Source organism: Epargyreus clarus, unplaced genomic scaffold (assembly GCF_041222505.1).
Source record: "Epargyreus clarus isolate Ecla_fem2 unplaced genomic scaffold, WU_Ecla_fem_2.2 ptg000003l, whole genome shotgun sequence".
In the NCBI taxonomy this organism is placed as follows: domain Eukaryota; kingdom Metazoa; phylum Arthropoda; class Insecta; order Lepidoptera; family Hesperiidae; genus Epargyreus; species Epargyreus clarus.
Window position 1 is genome coordinate 9,598,563 of NW_027332211.1, and position 24,581 is coordinate 9,623,143.

Consider the following 24,581-nt stretch of genomic DNA (forward strand, 5'->3'; position numbering starts at 1 on the left):
TAATTGTTCAATTTGAATTATCAAAATGAATTTTGCATCAATGTTGTTACTCCTATAAATTTTCTTGTGTAAGTCTTCATCAGATAATCTTCAGTACGAGTAGGTATGTGTATCAGGATTGTATCAGGATATCGTCTTAAATATATATAGGTATCCATTATTTACTTACACCAGATAAGTAATTGTTATAAAAAAGGCTTTTATAATCAATTTAAATGGTATTAATTTAGGTAACATTATTATTCTAAACCGCTACTTTCTCTGCCATGATACACATCTACCACATTCAATGTCATACAGCCATTTATACCATAGTTTATTTCCTACTCATCTACAGGTTCAACTTTAAATACATTTATATTTTCGATTTTTACAAAATGATTCTCATATGCCAATCGTCGTTCCATTTCTTCTTCAGTTTCGAATTCTACCTTAACTGAGACCTTATTTTGAGTGTCCAACAAACTTTCGCCAACTTCCTCTTTCGGAAACGCCTCGACAGATGGTAGTGGATTGTGTACATAATTATGTTTAGTTGAATAACGATTCGATGCATTTAACATGTTCGCCCGAGCGACCGCATCAGAGAACGTTGCCCAATTGGCTTCTATTTCAAACGCAGTAGCTACACGTTCTGGCTCGATGATGGAACAGTGAGCTCCAGCATCTTTTGTTGCCGCATCCGAGCACGATATATCTTCGCTCTTTTCGCTGCTCGGGTCATTCTGGCTATATCTGGTTTCGATTTTCCCATAATGGCAGTAATGCACACTTCTACAATGCACTAATATTGCACATAAAAAATATATTTGTCTTTATAAATACATGGGAATAAGCAAAGCTATAAGCAAAAAAGTATCTTAAATTAATTACTGACAGACTATTCTTACTTTATAGGCAGTACTTATTTTATAGGCAGTTTAGCCCACAGAATTCAGAATTTTACTGAAACATTTCGTTTCTAACTTTTTAACCATATATTCTAATAATAAAAGATTATGAGACGACAAAATATTTGCCATAAAAGTTACAAAAACGTTGACCGAAGTGATAAATGGTTTAATTTGGTTGATTCATTGCTTTAATTCATTTATTAACTACCTATGTGTTATCTACTGTGTTGATAGCTGGTAGAACCCATCGTGGTTGATTTCCGGGAGCATCACGTCCACAGCCACTTCTATATTATACAGAAATATTATGCGCTATCCTTCAAACCAAATCAGTTGGTTTGAAGGATAGACCTAGTAAGAAAGAAAAACTTGTACGAGGCCTAACTTAGTCGTCAGGGATACAAACAGATTTGTAGCACACTTCAGGTTGGATTCTTGTCAAATGCTCCTGTTTCAGATTACACGAGTATGGTATAGACACTTGCAAGAGACGTTCCAGTTTAGTCCTCAGTCGTGTCAACGCATCTGTGGCTGACCTCAGGTGTTGATTAAATTCATTCTAGGGGGGTTGATTAAAGATACTCATGAGCAGCGGGGGTTACTGATCAACAGGTGAACTGCGTGCAAATAACCATGCTACTTTACAGGTACTTCCCCTATTATTAAAAGTACCAAACATCATTTTCGTACGCACTCGATTGTTCCTGTATAAAATGATTTTATTAATGAAGCTTTTATGTGGCAGAGTTTCAAGACTTGTCAATATCCTCGTTCATACAAATTTTCACATTGTCCTTTGTTTTTAATAAAATTAGCTGGCAATGAAAATAAATATAAGACAACGATGGCATAAGGATGAGAAATAAAAACGAAGTTTTCAAGGTTCACTGTAACGACTGTTATCGTCACTGAAACGGGCCCAATATTATTGTTGTCACATTTGCATGCCGCTCGGCGGTAAAGGTCAGAGCCGAAAGCTACGCACTCGTAGCGGGAACTTAAATCGTTCTTAAGTTGCTACGCAGGATAAAAGAAACGTTTTAAAGGAGCACTTACGTAGGAAAGAAAGGCGACTTTGGGCGGTCTTATCTTAATCACTTGGGGGTTTAAACGTATTTTACGTACCTGGCAATAACTTATCAAATGCCTAATTACGACCGCGAAACCACCTGTCCGCTATCATCACTGTACATAGGCCTTCGCATATACTTCCGTGCGTCTTACGCGCGGGCCCTCCCCCACAGCACGATTGGTTGGCGAGGGGCGTGCGCGCGCAGCGGCCCTCCTCGCAGCCGGGTGTGAGACGATGTGACTCCGAAGGAGCCGGTCGTGGCCGCAATGTGGACCCGCGGCCAGTGCTGCCGCGACCACGCCGCAACATTCTCGTCACTCGATCGCCTCTACGTAGAGCCGACGTGACTCGTCATCCCGCAAAACACTTCGTTCGAGTTGCAGCAAAACTTTTTGTAACTTTTCAGTTAACTATTCAGCACGGAGCTTAAAATAAATTTGAGTAACTTTTAAAAGTTTGAGTTGAACTTTAGAATGGAACAGGGAAACCTTAAATATTTGTGATTTTTTTGACTGAAGTTTTAATTGGTGATGTGAAATGGGTCAATGTCGAGAGCGTAGAGATTGGGGAGGCGCGCACAGCGTGTTGTCGGTGGCGGGCTGCGCGTGGGCATGCGCGCTGCTGATCGCCGCGGCCGCTGGAGCGCACGCCGATGTAGACACTTCTACTGGGCTCGGCGATAATTCCCTTACCAATTCAGGTACGTAATTATCCTTATTTGATACATAAAGCGTTTTTCTACTGTTTCATTAAAGTTTAATGATAAGAGAGGCCCTAAAAGGATTAAATAAGGCCTAAATTATACAGAATTGTTTAAAGAAATACGAATATTGTTTACCACTCCCATTTCAATTAAAATATTTTTTCTAGGTGGTAACCATAGATAAGTATAGATATTTCACCGACTTGTGCTTGAAGGAAGCCATTAAATGGCTTAAACGGCTGACAACGTGTCAGCCATTTATTGGCTGTCATAGTGTAATTTACGCGGAACTATGGCGTCATGTGCAGTTAAGTGGTGCAAAAACACGAAATCGAAGAAAAAGTGCGGAGAATCTAAAAACTGCATTTTTTAAATAAATTTCAAACAAAAATAGATGATAGTGACAATTTCAATTGTCAAAACTGGTTACATTTTCTTGTTAGGAGTGAGTAATATTTACTAATCTATGGTGATAACATACACTACTATTAATTAAATTGTTATTATGTAGTGTCCTTGGTTGCCCTAGGTAAAAAAGTTTATATTGTGTAAAAAGCTTCAAAATAACTACGTTGATGCAATTTCAAAAACTATATCATGCCTTTGAAGTAACTATCCCTATTTAGGCTATCCCAAAAAATAAAACTAATTTTAAGAATTCAAACTTATTGAAAATTGGGTCCTTCTATTAATTATTATCATTTGCCTAATATTTTAAAATTTCATTAGGTTCAAATGAATTGTTACCATAAAACTTAATGTAACTTAACCATAAAAGTTACATTATAACGTTGTGTTACTCAAAAGGCCCGACGGAAGAAATATGGTAGTACAAACGTCGTTACAAAATTATAATGCGTATGATTTTTTGTAAGATATGTACGTTCGTTAGGTGGTTTTTATTTTATTTTTTGAAACAGACTCGTGAATCGAACCATTTGATTAACAAATTACTTATATAGTTTATGTTTTAACGAAAATAATATTTATTGCTGAATACATAGTAATCTGTAATAAAGCTGCATGTAGGTATTACAAGGATAAGATTTTTATTACTTATGTACTCGTAATAATTGAGTTTCATGAATTACTTAACAATAGAAGCGGAAAATTAGCATAGAATTTACCTCCTGTGAAGTGGCTAGTGCCTTCCATGGATATTAGTTATCAACTTCCGGTAGAATATTAATCCTACTTAAGGTGAGCCACAGATGCTTTGCTACCCCTGAGGACTAAGTTCCCTTTAAAACCAGAACGCAGCAGCGTTCAACAGTGGCGTTATTTGACAGAAATAGGTTTTATAGTGGTGCCTTTGAAGTAAAACAAGAAATTCTACTAATTATACAATTATTCTGTCAAGTATATTTTAAATATTAAACTTTATTGTATTTATTATAGTTGATTAACATATGCGTATGTACAATAGTATCTATGTTATAAGTTACGATACGTCATATTCACTGTTTAAAGTAGTGTATGAATTTTCACTTACCGTCCTACTACTACTACTTCGATTAGAGTCCCATATCAGGGCTTAGGTCACAGATTTTTTAAGTTATCTGATATTAGAAATTAATAAAATTTTATTGATGTGAAATGGTCTTTGTAATGATAAAGAGTAATATCTACGCCCATCTTTCCTTTCCTCAAATTACATTTTTGGATAAAATTATATTTGTAATGGATAAAGAATATATGTAATGTACTTGCGAATGGACTTTGATGGATAACTAAGTATACGTTACAGTATAGATAACGTAGGAATTCTTAAGCAAATTAATACCTAATTATAACAATTTTATCGTTTATTATAAAGTAACACATTCATATTTTTATTAACTGTAGTAAATTTTAAATAAAAGCTATGAAGGCATCTAATAAAATGCTTTGAGAAATGTGTTACAAATACATAATATAATAGTATTATCGTGTAGTTGAAATACAAATGATATGTAATTATTGATTACGTAATTTTTTGATTGCGGTGGCAGATATGGTTGACGTACGTAGCTATGATAAATGAAATTAGTTAACTGTAGGTGTTATTTGAATTTAATTTCTTGATTATTTTTAAATATTAACATAATCTTAGTTTCATTTAAAAATGTAGTTTAGGAGGTTGAGTATATATTTTTAAAATATTAACTTTTGAACAAGTTCTTAATATATACTTTTATCACTTACTTTTTTTGGATGATTTTGATTCGAATTAACTGCGTAATATAATGATAATTGGGTTTTCATGACGTTACATTTTTTTTTAGAAATCCTGTACTATAAAAATTTCCCTTGATCGTTTTTATGTGGTTGTATTGTACAAGATATATAAGTATTAAGAGATTTGTAGCATTTCTCCGTTATTTTATCGAGGTTACTTGTGGGCGGTGACGAATTAGAACAACACCTACTTAGATTGTATTCGTCATCAAAAGAATAAATCGAAAAAACTTTTATGTACACATTTTTATTGCCTCTATTTTATGTTTGAAAGTTGTAAAGGTAAATTACTCTCTAGGGATACAATTAGACAATTACTAGAAATACTTATTATCAATCACTTAATCATAGCTAATCAGATTTTGAAGAAGATTATTTGTTTAATTTTTTCGATATTCGATTTTTATATACGTTGTGTAATAGACATAGGTATTCAATATTTGATTGGTTTTGTATAGTTAAGTATAGTATTCTTTAAAAAAATGTGAATTAGCCAGAAAAATATGAAACCTAAAAATAAGAAAAATAAGTAGGTAGTCTTATTTTTAATTCAATGCGGTTTTAAGTTTAAAATAAAATGATTTCTAAGAAAACGTATTTACGTTTTCTTTTAACAAAACTATGGTGGTGTGATTATTCTGATTATCAACGGCATCTAACTACGTAAGTACCAAAATGTTTAACTATGAATTTTTGCTTGCCGTTAACAATGTATGCTTCACCGTTCAATTTACGATTGACCGGTGAACCTTATTATTATTTGAATGAATGAATTAATTATTTCACAAAATTGTATGACTTCCTTGACTTGGCTTGACTTTGATTCATTGCTACACTAGGCTTTACTGCACAAGAATTAATTGATTATTCGCGCAAATTGTAATTTAAAAATACTAAACAACGCTAAAACTACGTCCTTGTGTGTACACATGTGTCGTGTATTATCATGCAATGTTATGGTATACTCGTATATGTGTGGACAAAGTACATACTTATATCACTGTAAGTATGTGTAGATATATATGCAAAAGTGTTTTTCATTTAAATTAGGTTACAAGACACACATGCAGGCCACCTCATGGTAAGTGACTACTGCCGCGCATGGACATCTGTAATTAACCCCAGATAAGATAAGTTCTCTACTCGACATCGACCACAGATGCGCCGGTACCCTTGAGGACTAAGAATGCCTCGAAAAAGTATATCTTCCTTACAACATTAACCGCATCAGTACCTTCAAAAGTAGCAAATATAAAAATATTTCATTGTTGAGTATCATATCAGATGTGCAGTAGTAGTGATGGCAGTAATTTGGATAGTCATAAATTACACGTTTAACTGAATTACGCGCTGAAAGCATTCCACTACTGGCGAATGCGGACCCGTCCCCCGCAACTCCCGTCCACTGATATGTAGGCATTTGAGTTCCCGAATGTGCGTTCGATGACATGAAATTAACGTGTCGTGTGTGTAAAAATATATATGTAATACAGAAGTAGGTTTGAAAGTCTACCACTTTCAAATCTACTTCTCATTCTGTGGTTTGATTCCGGTGGCATCTTAGATACACCTTTTCTGCCTAATAACAGTAGTGCTAAGCGATGGGGTGTCTATGTGTAGTGTGTATGGATTTGAAGGGTACGGCTAGTGGGGCATTTTCGAGGCGTTCCACCTTAGTCCTCAGGGGTAGCGACGCATTTGTGGCCAGCCTCAGATTTCCACGGTAGTCACTTATAATCAGGTGGACTGCATGCTAATCTGGTACTCGTATATTGTATATAAAAAGTATTAAACGGATATGTGGACTACATAACTAAGTCATAATAAGAACACGGCAGCGCTTACCGCTGCTGTTAAGTTCCGCAGTCGAACGACAAAGCGTTTTACTATCCCAAAATATGTCGCCATAGTATAGTTTTTGTTAACCCCGGTTGAATCTTATCTACACTAGGTACATCTATGTAAGAAATACATCATATGTAAATGCAAAAAGTGGTTTGAAATTAAGTTTTTCGCTCTGATAATCTCATTCGAATCCCAGGCTTCTGTTTAATCGAAGTGCATAACTTCGCGCGTATTGTACATTAACGGTGAAGGCACACTTAGTGAAACTAAATAAAATATCCAAGCAATATTATTTTTTTAAACTCAGGTCTACAAAATATTTAAGTGCGTATGTGTTATGTAGTAAATATATCGTATGTTGTAGTAATTGAAGTTTGAAGGTGGTAGAACCATTTGTGGTTCGACTCCGGCGGCACCACCGCCACACCTATTTATACCTAATAACAGCAGTGTTAGGCGCTGTTGTGTTCCGGTTTGAAGGGTGTGGTAAGGGAGACATACTTTTCCGAGGCGTTCCAGCTTAGTCCTCAGGGGTAGCGGCGCATCTGTGGCCGACCTCAGATGGGAATATCTAATCCTATCTGAGGTTGATTACAGATGTCCATGGGCGGCAGTAGCCACTTACCATCAGGTGGACTGCATGCTCGTCTGCTACTCTTATATTATAAAAAAAAAAATCTATAAATATTATACTGATACGAGGCGTTCTATTCATTTTAGCCTAACAGATGTGGCGACCTCCCGCTACTCGACAAGAGATGGCGCCACTAGTATTCTGAATCACGCTATCGAAGTTTTCTAAGAATCTTGCATATATACAAACTCCGAACTGAGACTGTTGGAGCACGGCCACTCCCCGGGCAAGATCACCTAGCCCGGCGGAGATCTCCCTTTGCCAAATGGAGTTGGGATTTCAGTCCCATTTAGAATGTCTATGGGTGGCAGAAACCACTTGCCATCAGATGACCTGTATGCTCCTTTGCTAATGAAAAAGGGTACTCTAAAGAAATTTACAATAACATAATGTAATATGACCAAGAAGAAATTACATAACGTACTTAATGGCAGTATGTTCGAGCTTTTATGAATTGGAAATGCATATGCATTCTACCCTGCACTCATTGTTAGAAACGACAATGTTAGATCGTAACTAACTTCAATGAAATCCTTTCATCGAAGTTGCGCCGTTTAAAACCGCCGATAACAGTGTAACGTATAAATCAAAATTTCACCTCGACTCTAATATGAACCACCGTGAACAATAGGTGGAGGCGCTGCAGAATCGAACTTGTTGAAGTTAAATCAGGGTGAGCCTACGTTTGTAGAGTTCCTTTGTTACAGAACCAAGTAATGAAAGCGCTAGCTGATAATAATTTACGAACAGCAGAAGTGTCGCTGTTTAATGGGGAAAATAGGGGTCCGAGGAGCATTCCAGCGGACGGGCGGACTCCCGCGTCGACTGACAACCGCGCTGACAGCAAACTAAAATAATTATCATCATTGTCCCTGGCCACGGCGAACGCTTTAATTGTTCATTTACATTTGCAACGATGATACCAGTTTCGAACTATTTCGCCCGGCATTTATTTTACTCGCCCGCTCCGTAGCCGTGTTATTGTCCAGAGTTAATGGTCTGAAAAATGGAAACATATTGCTATACCTACGATCGCTGTTGTACATCAGTTTTAATGTGACTTAATGCTTAAAGTTGGTTTGCGTAATACACAGTGTTTACCACAATTTCGTTACAATAACATTGTAAACTTGGGTTAACTTAATAATATAACATTTATTGTCACTACTTTGCTGATAATTTAATACTAAGTATAGGTTTTGGAATTCTTTATAACACTTTTTGGAAACTACTGTTTATATGATTTAAGAGTTTTGAGTATAAAAGGAACAACAAGCAATATACGTAGAAATTGTTGAGCTGGTCCGGAATATGTTGAGTAAATTTCGCGTATTGTAACGTTAACGCTCGTGGGTGCGCCGTGGTATTACAAAATGAAATTACAAGGAACGCTCGTGGAGTCCTCCCACAGCATTAATTTGTATCAAGAATTTGTAGAGATTTAGCTTAAGCCGGGACGGAGTGTTCATAGCAGCCGGCGAGCGTTAACACTTATTAAGGGGGTGCATCCCTGCGACAGATGTAGGGGAGGGCCCGCCATTTGCGTAATGTCAGGAATGGTTACACTCGATTTAATAAAACTCAGACAACATTTCATTCTGAAGAATTTAAGAGTCAATTCGTTTTAAAGGCCATAGCGGCATTGCGAGAAAAAACCGTGAGCCGAAACGTGCCCGGAATACATTGCCACGGCTTGGATTTCTTATCGATGGCAATTGAGATGAGTAGGTACTTATGGCTTTTCGAGTGGCTCGGCTTCGTTTAATTTGTTGTTTCAGCCCGGAATTTTTATTAACGATTCCCCTCAATTTACATTTCTAGGGCCGACTGTCTTTAAAAGTCAAGGTGTGGAGAGACTTACATCTATTGAATTTTTCTTTGGAATCATATCAAACTTGATAGAACGAAGTTAATATATAAGCTATAAGTATGCAAATAAGGGCACAGATTGACATCCACTAATCACGTGAATTCTGTGGTCTACGTACTAAATTGTTGCGGTGAGCGCTACATCTACACACATACACGTGGCTCATACGAACAGTCAGTAAATCGAATAGCGCTGACATACGTATACTAGTTTTTAAATAATATAAATCATATTATAATTCTTATTAGACCGGTAATATTATTACCGGTTATAATTAGACTGGTAAATAAGGTACAAGTGAGAGACATACAAGACATCGTCCTCGGGGGTAAAAACGTATCTGTAACCTACCTAAAATAGGACTTTAATCGTATTATTTAATTAAGGTTCACCAACAAAAGATACACCATCGCACCATACCACCAAATAATTAACTTATAATTGTTCAATCTTTCTTCTTCAATTTAAATCGTTCGTACATCATAATTAAATCTACATAACAGGTGAAAATAGCGTACATATTTATTTCACTAAAAATCGTTTAAATCATTACATCTCGGATTCTGGGATTTATATATACTCGGTCGCCACTTCTATAACATAAAATTATACACAAAATCACAGAATCACATATTAATAGCATGAATGCTTGATGAAGTTATCGCAGACAAAATACAAAACAGAACCAATGCGTAACCGACGCCCGGTTATTGTTACATAATATCCATTCTTTATGAATATGTATATCCGTAGTAGCGAGTAGACGATGCTTATAGCATTTCACTTGCAAATACATCACATTACGTCCAAGCCTGTGTATTAGCTTTGTGACAGGGTTCAGGAATTAATAGCGACAGTACGCGCGATCGGAAAACACAAGGGGACCACTCAGCAGATGCTTATCTACACACGTGCTTCTCATCCCCGTCTGTATGATTGCACAGAATTATTACATTTTCCTGACTGGCAAGTTACGTTCGTGCAAAACATTGCCATACCTTTTAACTAATTAGCACTGTTTGAATAGCATTCCACGTGATTCGACGTGAATCGAATACGTGATTTGAATGTGCAAATAATGTTACGTAGGACAATAAGCGCTTAAAGCAAGCTTTTGTAGGTGGTAGAACTCTTCGTCGTTCGACTCCGACCACATTTCGGTTTTTGTCTTAGAAGTATGGTGTTAGCGCTACTGTGTTATGGTTTCAATAGTTTGCTAGGCGAGGGAGAGTCTTAAGTATATGAAGCATACCAATTTAGTCTTCAGGGGTAGCGTCGCATCTGTGGCCCACCTCATGTAGTACCTACTCAACTCGTGGGGTTGATTTTAAAAGATCATGGGCGGCAGTTTCCACTTTCCATCAGGAGGACTGCACGCTCAGTGGCTCCTACAATAAAATAAAAAATAACGATTTTTATTTTTATTTAGTCTTCATTCATAAAACACGTGTTTATGTATGAAAAAGAATAGGGGATTCGCCATGGCATAAGCAATGCGACATGTGGCGTAAATATTACATACTAAACGTAATTAATGATCGATTGCGAGTTGTCAACCGTACAGAATAGCCCACGGGACCCTCCGCAAATCTTTACCGACGCAAAATAGGAGTCCCTCGGGAACACCGCGCCTTTTAATTTGCGAGCATTAGGGGCGCGCAGCTACCGTTCCTATAAAAATAAATTTTTAAACGACGACGTTGAAACCGAATCAATATTTTATTTGTAAATCATATGAGCGACAGTGCTACAAGGACTTGAATGGAAGTAAAATCTTTTGAATTTACAGAGAATTATAACTACAATGAAATGATATGAATGAAATCAATAATAGTAAACCTTAAAAAAAAATGGTGACTACAAATTATTTATTCCTAATTATGATAGATTATATTCCTGTCTATACCCTATTTCTTAAAGTTAAAAATTTAATGTTTCTTAGTTTGTGATGTAATTATACTTCCAAGAACTCTATCTTCAATATAAAGTTCTTCTCTCGTAGAACTTCTTATCGACTAGAATGAGCAGCAATCTTTGGTTTCATTGAGGTGTTGTGATAGGATCTGAGGTCTGTGGTATGGTAACTTAACTACGAATCTTGGCAACTTAGTTTTTCTGAAAATACTTCCATTACATACTTTTTACAAACAAGAAGGTGGTAGAACCCTTTGTGGTTCGACTCCGGCGGCACCACCGCCACACCTATTTCTACCTAATAACAGCAGTGTTAGGCGCTGCTGTGTTCCGGTTTGAAGGGTGTGGTAAGGGAGACAGACTTTTCCGAGGCGTTCCAGCTTAGTCCTCAGGGGTAGCGGCGCATCTGTGGCCGACCTCAGGTAGGAATATCTAATCCTATCTGGGGTTGATTACAGATGTCCATGGGCGGCAGTAGCCACTTACCACCAGGTGGACTGCATGCTCGTCTGCTACTCTTATATTATAAAAAAAAACAAGAAATTTCTAGTTTGAAGCATGTCTATGGTTTTGCAGAAGGATGATGACGGCTGACTAAGAGGCAATCAACTTAGTTTTCAGAAGAAGCTACACATGTGTGATTAGATTCAGGCAGATTACTTGTTCTATATGGAATAGCTCACAGATGTCCATGCACGGTAGTGACTACTTACCTCCTTACTTACTAGATTGCCTGCAAGCTCGTTTCCTTCAGTCGTATAAAAAAAACAACGTAAAACTTCTCTCTGAAGGAACTAGGTAACTAGTTGTACTTTGATCACTGTTTCCGGATACACAACACGTTCTTGTTCGCAATATGTTTACAGAGTGGGGTGTCGGGAGACATACAACGCTATTGTAAGTTTTCGGTAGATACGTGTTGATTATATTATTTAATTGAAACTATATTTTTTAGCACAGAAGCTGTGATAGTCTAGTGGTTAAGACACTCGGCCTCTGGATCGAGAGGTCTGAGGTTCAAATCCCAGGCACGCACCTCTGATTTTTCAAAGTTCTGCGCGTATTAGAAATTAATTATCACTTGCCTTAACGGTGAAGGAAAACATCGTGAGGAAACCTGCATACCTGAGAAATCGTTAAAAAAATGTGATCAAAAGTATGTGAAGTCTACCAATTCGCACTTGGCCAGCGCGATGGACTATAGCCTAATCCTTCTCATTTTGAGTGGAGACCCGAGCCTAGCAGTGGGACATTAATGAGTTGATGATGATATTATTTAGAAGTCATTGTTAGCATTAAATTTAGGGAATGTAAGGTGTCCTTTAATATACCATGTTTTAAAATCTTTTCCACTCCCTTAATCAATTAACTTTATTTTGCTAGAAGACTGATTTTATATTTATCTTTATTACGAATGTTTAATAATAGCATTATGCAACAAAGTTTATAAAAAGCACTTTTGAGTTTCAGTAAATATTTAATTAAATTCAAATATTTTAAAATGACTTATAGAAATATCCTGTACTGATCTAGCTCGTTGGATAGAAACCTACATCTAGGCTTACTTAATATTACTTCGACATCTGCATGGCCGGGTATCGTATCCGGAAATTTCTGAAAGGCAAATCGATAACCTAACCATATAGCTTGAAGTATAACCATATCTGTAATTTGCAAAATCACTGACAATGGTTAAAATACAAATTTATGGAAATTGCAGATTCAAATAATTGTAATGAAATATTTATTGACAGAAATTAAATTTATACAAAATAAATTCAAGGAAAACGGGAATATTGTCATTGTTGATATAATTTTAGCAACATGCTTAACAAAATCCAAAACATGACATTGTTTCGTAGCTACGTGGAAGTCGGTGAGCGCATTAAACTCGCGACTGAATTCCCCCGGGGCTCAAGGAGTTTATTTGTACCGGAGTCTCACGGAGCGTCCGTATACCGTCTCCGTGCCGATAGAGATCGCACACATAAATATGTGTACATACTATACGTACCTATAAGTGTATGTGTGGCCATAAAGCACTAAAACTTATACAAGCTTACTTTGTATATACAATTTTAATTTATTTAGATTTTTTCACATATTAACGATTTTGAATACATAATACTTAAGTAAAGTGCAAATTACACATATTTTTATTTCTAATTCTATAAAAAAAATGATGATATTTAAGTAACCAGTGGTGATATCGATACAGTGTTATTGGATCTGTGAGTGAATATTTCTAAATATGATAGTCAATAATATAATTACATAATATGATAAAAGCTTATACCCATGACTTTGTCATGTCAATATTCTAGTGAGTAGCTCGATTAACTACGAGTTTATTATTTATTTAATATTACATTTAATACTCCGAGATAATTTTGTTTGCAGAAAATGTATAATTGGTTCAGTTTAAATACAACAATCGTACGCAGACTAATAAACCCGAGTATTCATTCAACATTAGCATAGGATCGGTATTTGCCTTGTACACGCACACACCATGACAATATTTGGTGTTCGGCGAAAGGTACATCCTTCTACATTTTGTACATCATTTCATTACGTCATTGTTTAATTAATTCTTTTTTTTTTAAATATATATAGGAGTAGCAGACGAGCATGCAGTCCACCTGATGGTAAGTGGCTACTGCCGCCCATGGACATTTGTAATCAACGCCAGAAAGGATTAAATATTCCTACCTGAGGTCGGCCACAGATGCCCCGCTACCCCTGAAGACTAAGCTGGAACGCCTCCGAAAAGTCTGTCTCCCTTACCACACTCTTCAAACCGGAACACAGCAGCGCCTAACACTGCTGTTATTAGGTAGAAATAGGCGTGGCGGTGGTGCCGCCGGAGTCGAACCGCAAGGGGTTCTACCACCTTTAATTATATTTTAATACAATCTAACTATCATAAATGTGAGTCAATAATTTGACTTTTAATAAACATTTACAATTGGACATCTAAGCACAACGAAAAGCAATGCATGTTTTTAATCGCAATCATTGATATCGTCTGCGGATTTCGTAGACGCGTAGGGTATGCCTGACGTGACCATGTATTTATTGTGTCAAAATGGGACATTCATTTATTTATGGTCAGCTTAAATATAGACGCTAATTTGTATTTTCTGTACGATAATGACTTTTGACTAAATTCTTAATTAAAAATAAAAGAAAAAACAGAAAATGTTGTTTACCAAATTTGAAAAGATGTGCAACATAAAATGTACTATTGACTTAAACTGTAAAACTGACTTTTACATTTGACAGAAGAAGAAATTTTTTTTAAAAAAACTGGCGATGACTTAAAAAGTTAAGCTTTTGGCATGTTTTTTTTTCATATTCACCTCAATCACCATCGCCGTTTTGACAGCGTTTTGAATACGTGACATTTTGCATGACAAAGATTACTCGGTTACAGAGACGAAGAACGGAAAAAAGGGACTGTCCTGTTCCAAACGGGACGTGTGGTCACTTTAGTCATGCCCTTCGGCGACTGCACCTCTGTCACCCTCCCAATCATTAGAATTCACGTCCACAGCCACCGTACCATACTTTGATCTGTTCAATATCTCAAATAACTAATTTAATTTTTTTAACAACTATGCAAATGGGATATAGGGATGTTGAGCGCTAGGGTGCAGTAATAAAACTTTTTTAGATGTCCATAGGTTTTGCAATTAATTTAATGTGAATACATCTAAAAGTATACAAATTGAAGGTGGTAGAACCCTTTGTGATTCGACACCGGCGGCCCCACCGCCACACCTATTTCTACCTAATAACAGCAATGTTAGGCACTGCTGTGTTCCGGTTTGAAGGCGTTCCAGCTTAGTCCTCACGGCTAGCGGCGCATCTGTGGCCGACCTCAGGTAGGAATATCTAATCATATCTGGGGTTGATTACAGATGTCCATGAGCGGCAGTAGCCACTTACCATCAGGTGGACTCCATGCTCGTCTGCTACTCCTATATTATAAAAAAATAATAATAATCATAAATAAGTTCAAGTAAATGAGTGCACTGGCACAATAAATGTAGCAGTGCCTAATTGTAGGGTTATTACATAAAATCTGCTGGTAATAGTTATAGGCAACTTACAATAAAATACCTTCAATTATATTTATTGTAGCAATAAACTTAAAGTGAAGATGAAATGAAATCCACGGATTATTACCGGTGGCAGTATGACAACTTAAATTTATATCCGTCTAAAACGAAGATATAGTTACGGGGGATGAAAGATTTTGTATGAAAATTTTGACATTGTCCACTCTACAATCCTATAGATTTAATCTCTTTGCATATTATTATTTATACATTTTACATTAAACTTAGTTACATGAGATATTAAAAAAATATAAAGTTCCAAAAATATTTAAAGATGTCATTAATATGTATTCCTTTGAGGTACCTTTACCCTAAGGGTAGGAGAGGCGAAAAATCCCCTCACGCCCCTACCGAATAGGGTGTTTATAATATACGGTAGATAAATGTTATTGTTCATACACGTTGCTCATTTTAGACCCTTGATTTGAATTTCGAGTGGTATTGATTATACTGAGAGGTACTTGACTCGTAGTCGAGATGAGACTTACGCCTATTAGTAATAGTCAATTTCAAATATTTTTTGCATTATATCTATGATTTTTTGCCTATGTTCGACATGTGACAATTATTGCCAAGAATTGACAATAACAAAAATTTACAAATTTGAAATATTATTATGCTTGATTATTATTACAAATAATACAGCTTTCCACGCCAGTGTCAACGAGTTCAAATAAATCAGAAGAATTAATATAAATATCGTTAAATTAATAAGACTTTTACTGACGGTGAAGGAAAACATCGTCAAGAAATCATGTTGGTTTAAAAAATCCTATAATGAGAGGTCTCCATAGTTGGCAAATAGTTATCAAATTAGAATTTTTTTTTTGCCTTTCCTTTTCCAAACTTTCAAACCAAAGTAGCTTTTACAATGTAGAAATAGATGTAGAGGTTCATGATGGGTTCTCCTATACTTATTAGAGCACGAGTAATCATTCAATCTTCTTGTTATTAGGTAACATTTTACTTTTTTTTATGTTGACGCTAGGTCAATATAGTTCATCATCATCATCATCATCATCATCAAGTTACATCCGGCACACCTAAGAATATTTCTAGCGTAAAGTTGTTCTGTATTTCGGTGGAAAGATGAAACATGTTGGCTGACTTAATATATCTACACTAAATTAGTCTTCAGGAGTAGCGATCACAAAGCCGTTTTTTGTGATCGGCTGTGATTCTGGTAGAGCCTGTTCCTGTAGAGAACTGCAAGCATACTTTCAACTACAATCTTTAAAAAAAATCATCGATGTGATACGAAATATTATATTATTTGCAAGCCCCGCAATGCTGTGCATTTACCTTCTTACATGGGTTTGATTTCCATATTGAAACTTATATTCTATCTCATATTCCACCTCAATATCCTGGAAGACGTCTGCGGAAGGTATATTTAATTTCAATCCGACATTACAAGCTTCTACCGTCATATTAAAATGAAATATATGTGCATTCTAAATGTGTCCTTGCCTGGTTCGGTGAAGTCGTAGGTAATATCGTTCGTTGTATGCAATTCTGTATAACCAACGTATTATACTCGTTTGTGAAATACGTCGTGTGTGAAATCTAGCAATTCGCATTTGCTTATAGTGGTACACTATGACCTTAATCCCTTCTCGGTCTAAGGGGTAACCCGTGCCCAGCAGGGACAACCAGGCGACATGCGTTTAGGGAATCGCAAATACCATCCTTATAACGTTATTATAAAATTCTGTATTACAATAGCCATGCATTTGACGTTGTTTTCTGGTGCGTTCTGAAGAAGTCTAAGGACTTTCAGGGGCTGGAATCGTTAGATAGGCAATCGTACGTTATTTATTGATGTTTCGATTGTACTTAACATCATAACTTTGAAAAGAAAGAGGGGTCCTTATACAAACTCAGTTTAAAACCATTTTTCGTACAAACTAGTAAACCGTAATAGGAAGACATTTATTATTACATCTTACGTCTTAATTGTATTAAATTTAAAAGAAATGAATATTTAATACTACGGAACCCTCGATTTGACTTGTAGTTGGCCAATCATTTCTCTTTCACACACACATCTCATACGTCGTGATTAGCAGCACGTCTAGCGCGGACACATCAAATTGTATTTCTGCCAAAAATATCGATACCGTTATTGGTAAAACCGCACAAGTTCCCTCCATATAATACGAGAAGGCGAGCCGTAATGTTTATTTGATACATGTAATCGCAGCATGATGTATGGGACCGATCGGCCATCGTCGTCGCTCTCCACGCGCAACCACGGCTGGCTTTATGATGATTATTCGTTCAAATGATGATTTATTATGGGATTAGGCGGCATTCGTTTCATGGGGAGATTGCGTTTATTTGTATTATAATACGTTACTTAGATTGAATCAGAAAGATATCTGCTTTGTTGAATATAAATCTGCGCGATAATCGGAAACCATAAAACAGCTGAACCTTTTGTGATTGTTTTAGTATGAGATAAAGTTGTGCTTTTATGGTAGTTATATACTAAATGCGAGAATTTACCAACGAATTATTGGAATGGGTTGTTCAAAATAGGGTAGGTTTAATATAAGCGCGTCCCATGTGCCGAATATTCTTCTAATCTCAATAATGACTTGACTGATTTGAATGTGATTTTAATGACTGTATAGTGTTTTTTACAGGGATACTTAAGTAATACATTTGTATTTTTATTAATTATTTTTTAGGTATAATACATACTTTTAAAACCCTAAACATATTATTACTTTTTAAACATAGTCAGGTCATTAAATCAACAATTTCTTAAGTTATTTTTGCAAGGTCTCTTTATTTCATCTTTTAAATACGAGTAAGAGACAAAAGGGGTAAGATGCTATGCGTAATAATCCTGTGGTTGAACTGGTATACCAAGACAGGAAACAGAAGCATTACTGCCTATCAGTGGAACCGGCTTACGGCTCAAGAGGGGATGCGTATTATTTATTAAATAAAAAAGCGGAAATTTCACGAACATAATTTCTTTTTACCGACAATACCTTTCTACAAAGATTTAAGAATTTAATATTGGCAGCAGCTTGCTTAAATGGACGCTTGCTTTTTTGTTACCATAAATTAAGTCTGAGATAATCAAATTATAATTTAACAAAAATGTCAGACGACAGCGAAATTTCTCTTTATCTTGGGGATTGTACTAAATAATTATTATTGTAAAGCCAATCCTCGGTCTGTATACGAGACAAAGCTAATGAAATTATATTTCTAAATTAATCATTTCTGCAGGCGACTTTATGATATGACAAGGAGGTCCAACTTGTATTTTCAATTTAAGGGACTTAAACTTCAAATAAATTACCAAAATTCGTTTAGTTTAGTTATTTGTTTATTTGCTTTGTTAGGTCTGTCGTCGCTGTCAGTAACGAGAATATTGATCCGAAAAAAAACTTCTTAATATTTATATTTGCCAATATTCGTTAAAAACTGTATTCATTAGTCATTGTGGTTGTCTAATGTACCGTACAAAAACATTGAAAAAACGATTTAACAATGTAATTTTAGTATCGTTTAAAACCATATCTTAGTAAAGATTACTCACTCCTAACAAGAAAATGTAACCAGTTTTGAGAATTGAAATAGTTGCGTACAAAAGTTTTGCCACGTCTCATCGTGCTAAAATGTCCCTAAACATATTTAAATACTTATTTATTTATAATATAAATTACGCAGTAATAGTTATTTATTCGTAAATTTTCTCTAAAAATGTTTTTTATTTGTCAAGAATTAAAAAATAATAACTGATAAATCAGCCGTTTGTGGCTTCATTCAATTTCAAGGCGGCGAAGTATCTTTTTTACTAATATATGTTTAAAACACTGATGAGTATTACGCAACATATTAAATAAATTTTATTTTTATTTAGCTTAATTATATTCTACAGACTGTTTCACATAAAATGTGAAACACGTGAATCTCATAAAATTCATTCAGTCAAACTGCTAAAATTTAAATTATTTTGGCGATCTATTTCTCATCTGAGTATGTATAAAAGCTTAAAAAAGCTTCTTAATTAAAACATTTTTACCTTATTTATTATAACTGTTAACAAATATTATATATTAATGAACAATGCTAAATCTCATATAATTTCGTACTCGCGATATTGTTTTCAGTTTGGTTAAATACAACATTTTTTTTCACACATTAATAAAATAGATTATAAAAGTGATTTAGCATGTTTACTGTATTCACATAAAGAAACAAAAACATACAATGAGAATAAACACAACAGAAAAAAATAATATAAGTCTGTTCCCGTAAATCTGAAATATTTTTGGAATTTTCTTCAAAGCATTTCTTGTAAAAGCTCCCGACAAAACGTTGGATTCTGGGGATGCAAAAACAAAAATAAGTTCATAAGAAACCACTCAGCAATTATGCTCGGTCGAAGGCTAGTTTTGCGATTTAATGTTTCAACTTTGGTAACATTTACGTTTTCATAGGGCTTTTGTATAATTGTACTGACAATAAAATGTTTTTGTGGTCGTTTAAAGCTCAGTCAAGTGAATCTCAATTATATTTAAGTGCATTCGTATGTTCATTTTAATTTGCGCACTTACCTAAATTAAATTTGTTATTTTATTTATGAACAAAATATGCTGTAGGTACTTATACAGAATACTGTTTCAAATTAATTAAATAAAATAAATGATTTCAGTTTAATAATCAATTTATACAAAATGATTACCAAACTTTTATAATTTTCGTAACCTTTTTGACTTTTACGGGATAAAGAGTTTTAAATACTGTCCATATGTAATGTAAAAGTGTTTTAAGCTCATATCTCGCAAACATTAATAAAAGAACAATTGACATTTGTACGATAATGTAAGTACTAAGTCCATAAAACGTAGACTGCAACGGTTTACCATAACACGTCCGTTGGTTCAAAAGAAAGACAAGTAGAAAGTTTTTCGCCGAAGACATGAAATCATAGAGCGATTTCTTTTACGACTTTGGTTTCAACTTCATAGCGATGAATTATGCAGAGAGGAGAGAGATTTCCTGCGATAAAAGTCGTAACGGCCAAGAGTGCTTTAAAGGAAGCTTCTACTTTCCTGTACTAAAGAAAAACTATGTAAATATAATAACTGTATCCAAGCACAGGTATGTTTGGTTCGACTAAAAGAAAGACTACGGGTCCGAGGTTCAAATCGTAGGCACGCACCTCTCACTTTCAAAGTTTTGTGCGTATTAGAATTTAATTATCACTTGCGTTAACGGTGAAGGAACGTCGTATGGAAATCTGCATTAAAAAAAGTTAAAAAAAGTTTTCAAAGGTATGTGGAGTCGCACACATTCGCACTTTACCAGCGCGGTGGACTATAGCCTAATCCTTCTCATTCTGAGAGGAGACCCGTTCCCATCAGTGGGACAGTAATGGGTTGATGATGATGATAATGAAAACAAACACGGATTAGGATTTTTTACAGTTATTCATATTAAACCGATTTGTTCATAGATAAATTTGTTCGCGTTTTTTTGCAATGACAAAGTGAATAATACAAACAAATAGTTCGTAGTTCAATGAACCTCTAAACTTAAGCTTGCAACAGATGAATGCTGGAGGCGAGCCGAAAATTGAAGTTTTAAAGGTGCCCCATTCTTTTGTAAACCCTCTTTGGTCCCGGGGGATTTGCCAATCTTGATAATGGCTTAGACAGTTGATATGCGCTATTTCAAACCTTTGTAAATTTTAGAATGTCGTGAAGCATTTTAAACTGCAATTAGAAGGGATTCACAGGAACCTATTATTTGATAATACGTCTTTAAAAAAAAATGTTGCCTAAAAGTCGTCATAAGCCTAGTAGACTACTTGTTGAGTACGGGTTTGCAATAAAAACTCCAATTGAATTTTTCTTCCTGTATTTTCTTTTCTTGACCATTTACAATATTCTTCTATTTTCCGGAGCGTGCCGGACCCTATTTTTAGCCACCTTAAGTGGCAAAGTGAGTGTTACAACCGACGGGGGGCTAACGCAGCAGTCGCTTTTATTCCCGTCTCGCTCACTTCCTATAGCCCTCTCTCTCTAACACGCTATCTCGCTCATACATGTCCCTCTCTTTCTATCCTAGGGGTTTTTATATTTTTCCTTTATTTATTTACATAAAACTTATTTCTAGTACATAACAAAACGTAATATAACATAAACCTTAACTAAATAACAATTTATGCATTTAACAAACAATTTACAATCACAACTTAAGACTATTTTATTCGCCGTCCGCAACATCCTCCCCCCGGCGCAGCTCCGTCGTAGCCCTCCCTATCTGGAGGACGGCGAGCTTCACCACGGGCCTCCTGAAGACTCCTCCCCTGGTCCTCACGTCTGCTGAGCGAACGATGCCGTCGGGTCCCTCGTGCACTCGCTCGACGATGCCGCGTGGCCATGTGTTGCGGGGTAGCGTGTTGTCGACCACGATGACCAGGTCGCCGACCCGTAGTTGTCGTGATGCCCTTGTCTCTTGTCCTCGAGGTATCAGCGTCGGCAGGTACTCCTTGACCCACCGCCCCCAGAACTGGTCTGCCAGCGCCTGTGCTTTTCTCCACACGCTGCGGTCGGCTTCCTCGCAGGGTCCCGTCAGCGGTAGCCCGGTCGACGACCCAATCAGGAAGTGGTTGGGGGTTAGTGCTTCTGAGTCGGCGGGATCCACGGAGACGTGCGTGAGTGGCCGAGCGTTGACACAGTACTCGGCCTCCACCAGTAGGGTTTGAAGGACTTCTTCTTTGGGTGACTTCTCGTTCAGTGTGGTGCTCAGCGCGGTCTTGACTGACCGCACGAGCCGCTCCCATGCCCCGCCCATGTGCGGAGCCCCCGGTGGGATGAAACGCCAGCTGGTTCCATACTGTAGACAGAAGTTATGTAGCTCCGGACCCCATGCCCGGTACGCGTTTCTTAGCTCGACGTCAGCACCTCTGAAGTTCGTTGCGTTGTCTGAGAAGATCACCTGTGGCCATCCTCTTCTGGCGGCCATCCTTCGGAGTGCCATAATTGCCGAGTCGGTCGACAGCGATGACACCAACTCCAAATGCACTGCTCGTGTAGTTAAGCAGGTAAACAGTGCGCACCATCTCTTCTCATGTCGGCGCCCAATAGTGACTGTTAGGGGGCCGAAGTAATCCACGCCGCAGTAGTTGAACGGTCGATGCCCTGGACTTGTCCTCTCTTCTGGTAAGTCCCCTCGTGGCGGTGTTTGCGGCGTTGCTTTCCTTATTTTGCAAAATTGACATTCCTTAGCCATTTTTCTTACTGTCGGTCGTAGTCGAAATATAACGTATTTTTGTCGCAGCTCGTTTACGACCCTCTCGTTGTTAGCGTGTCCGGCGTTTCGATGGTAGTCCATCACTAGTAGGCGTGTGAAGGGGTGACCACCATCCAATATTATAGGTCGGTTCGAGTGCGTCGACGTCTTAGAGGCTCCTATTCTGCCTCGGGCCTTCAGTGTTCCTTCTTCGATGACGGGGTCCAACTTCGCTAGTTTACTATGCCGGTGTAAGTGCTGTCCAGCCCGCAGTCTACGTAGATCTTCGCCGAAGGAGTCCTGTTGTGCTTGTCGTATCCACCGCAGCTCGGCGTCTTGTATGTGGGAGACTTCTAACAGCAGGCTTCTGTTCTTTGTTCTTAGCTTCTGTACGTAGAGTTGAACTAGCGCTGTGGCCCTTATGAGTCGTCTGTAGGCGGAGAACCTCGTTATGTCCGGCAGGCAGCCCATGCGGTCCGTGATGTCGTCTGTGGTGATGGTGTACGCCGCCTCTTCTGAAGTGTCACTGCTTGTAGCTTCGGTAGGCCATTCCTCCTCTGGTAAGCCCAGGAATGACGGCCCGGTGAACCATCGGTCTGCGCCAGTGATCCTCTTCGTCTCGATTCGCGTGGCGTCGTCGGCTACGTTGTCGGCCGTGGGCACCCATCGCCAATCTTCCACCTGGGACAGCTCGCCTATTTCCGCCAGTCGATGCGCCACGAACGGTGTGTACTTCTTCTTATCGTTCCTTATCCAATGAAGTACCGTCTTGGAGTCCGTCCAGTAGTAGACTCGCCCTGGTTTCCATTCGTGTTCCTTCAGGATGGTGCTCGCCATACGCGCCCCGATGAGTGCTGCCTGTAGCTCCAACCTGGGAATCGTGAGTAATTTCAACGGCGCCACCTTAGCCTTGCCCATGACTTGTACAACTTCCACGGTGCCATCCTTATGGGTGATCCTCCAATACGCCGTGGTTGCGTAGGCCTGTTCACTCGCGTCGTTGAATATGTGCAGCTGTAGCTCTGAGCTCGGAGTCATGTCGCGGCTGTAGCAACGTGGTAAGGCCAAGTTCGAGATGTCTTGTAGTCCGGCGACCCATTGCTGGAACTCTTCGGCTTCCTCCCTAGGTAGCTCTTCATCCCAGCCGACCTTCTTGACCCATAGTTGCTGTAGCAATATCTTCCCGGTGATCGTATACTGGCTTACGAGGCCCAGGGGATCGTAGATTGACATGACGGCGCTCAGTGCTTCACGCTTGGTCGGTGCTCGCTGTTGACACTTGACTTCGGTGGGGACCCTCTTAATGTCCGTATTGAAGCCTATGGTGTCTTCGCTCGGGTTCCACCTTAGTCCCAGGGTCTTCTCCGACTGGTGTGTCGTCAGTTGCACGTTGACATTCTTCGATTTCTTCGTGTCGGGAATACTCGCGAGGACAGCTGGGCTATTGGAGTTCCATCCCCGCAGATTGAAGCTGGCTTGTTCGTGTACATGAATGACGTCCCTTATGACCTTTATAGCTTCCTCTTCTGACTGAAAGCTATCTAAATAGTCATCCATGTAATGGCGTTCCCTTATGGCTCGCGCAGCTTCCGGGTATCCCTCTTCGTAATCGGCGGCATTCTTGTTTCTCACGCTGTGAGCGAGGTACGGCGAACTCGAGGCCCCAAATATCATTGACGTCATCTTGTACTTGCGCGGGGCTTCACTGGACTCGTCCCGCCACAGGAACATCTGGGCTGGTTGATCTTCGCTACGTATCTTCACTCGGAGGAACATTTCTTCTATGTCCGCCGTCACCGCGATCTTCTTTTCGCGGAAACCAAACAGGATCTTAATCAGAGACGCCAACAGGTCGGGCCCCTCCAGCAGGTAGTCGTTCAAGCTGACTCCGTTAATCTTGGCCGCTGCGTCGAATACCATTCGTATCTTGTTTGGCTTGTTAATGTTGACAACCGCGAAGTGAGGTAAGTACCACTTGACGTTACTTCTTTCTTCGTTGCCATCGCATGCTTCTGCGTAACCCTTCTTCAGCAGGTTAGCCACTTG

The 24,581-nt window shown here is 37.9% G+C and overlaps 1 protein-coding gene across 1 annotated transcript in view; it reads left to right on the top strand.

Moving 5' to 3' along the window:
• Positions 1-2,214: 2,214 nt before the first annotated feature.
• Positions 2,215-24,581, top strand: part of LOC140753455 (lachesin) — a 110,434-nt gene continuing 88,067 nt past the window's right edge. The window contains exon 1 of the mRNA XM_073088066.1: positions 2,215-2,665. Within this exon, the coding sequence (XP_072944167.1) occupies positions 2,503-2,665 (163 nt within the window). The 5' untranslated portion in view covers positions 2,215-2,502. The remainder of the gene's footprint in view (positions 2,666-24,581) is intronic.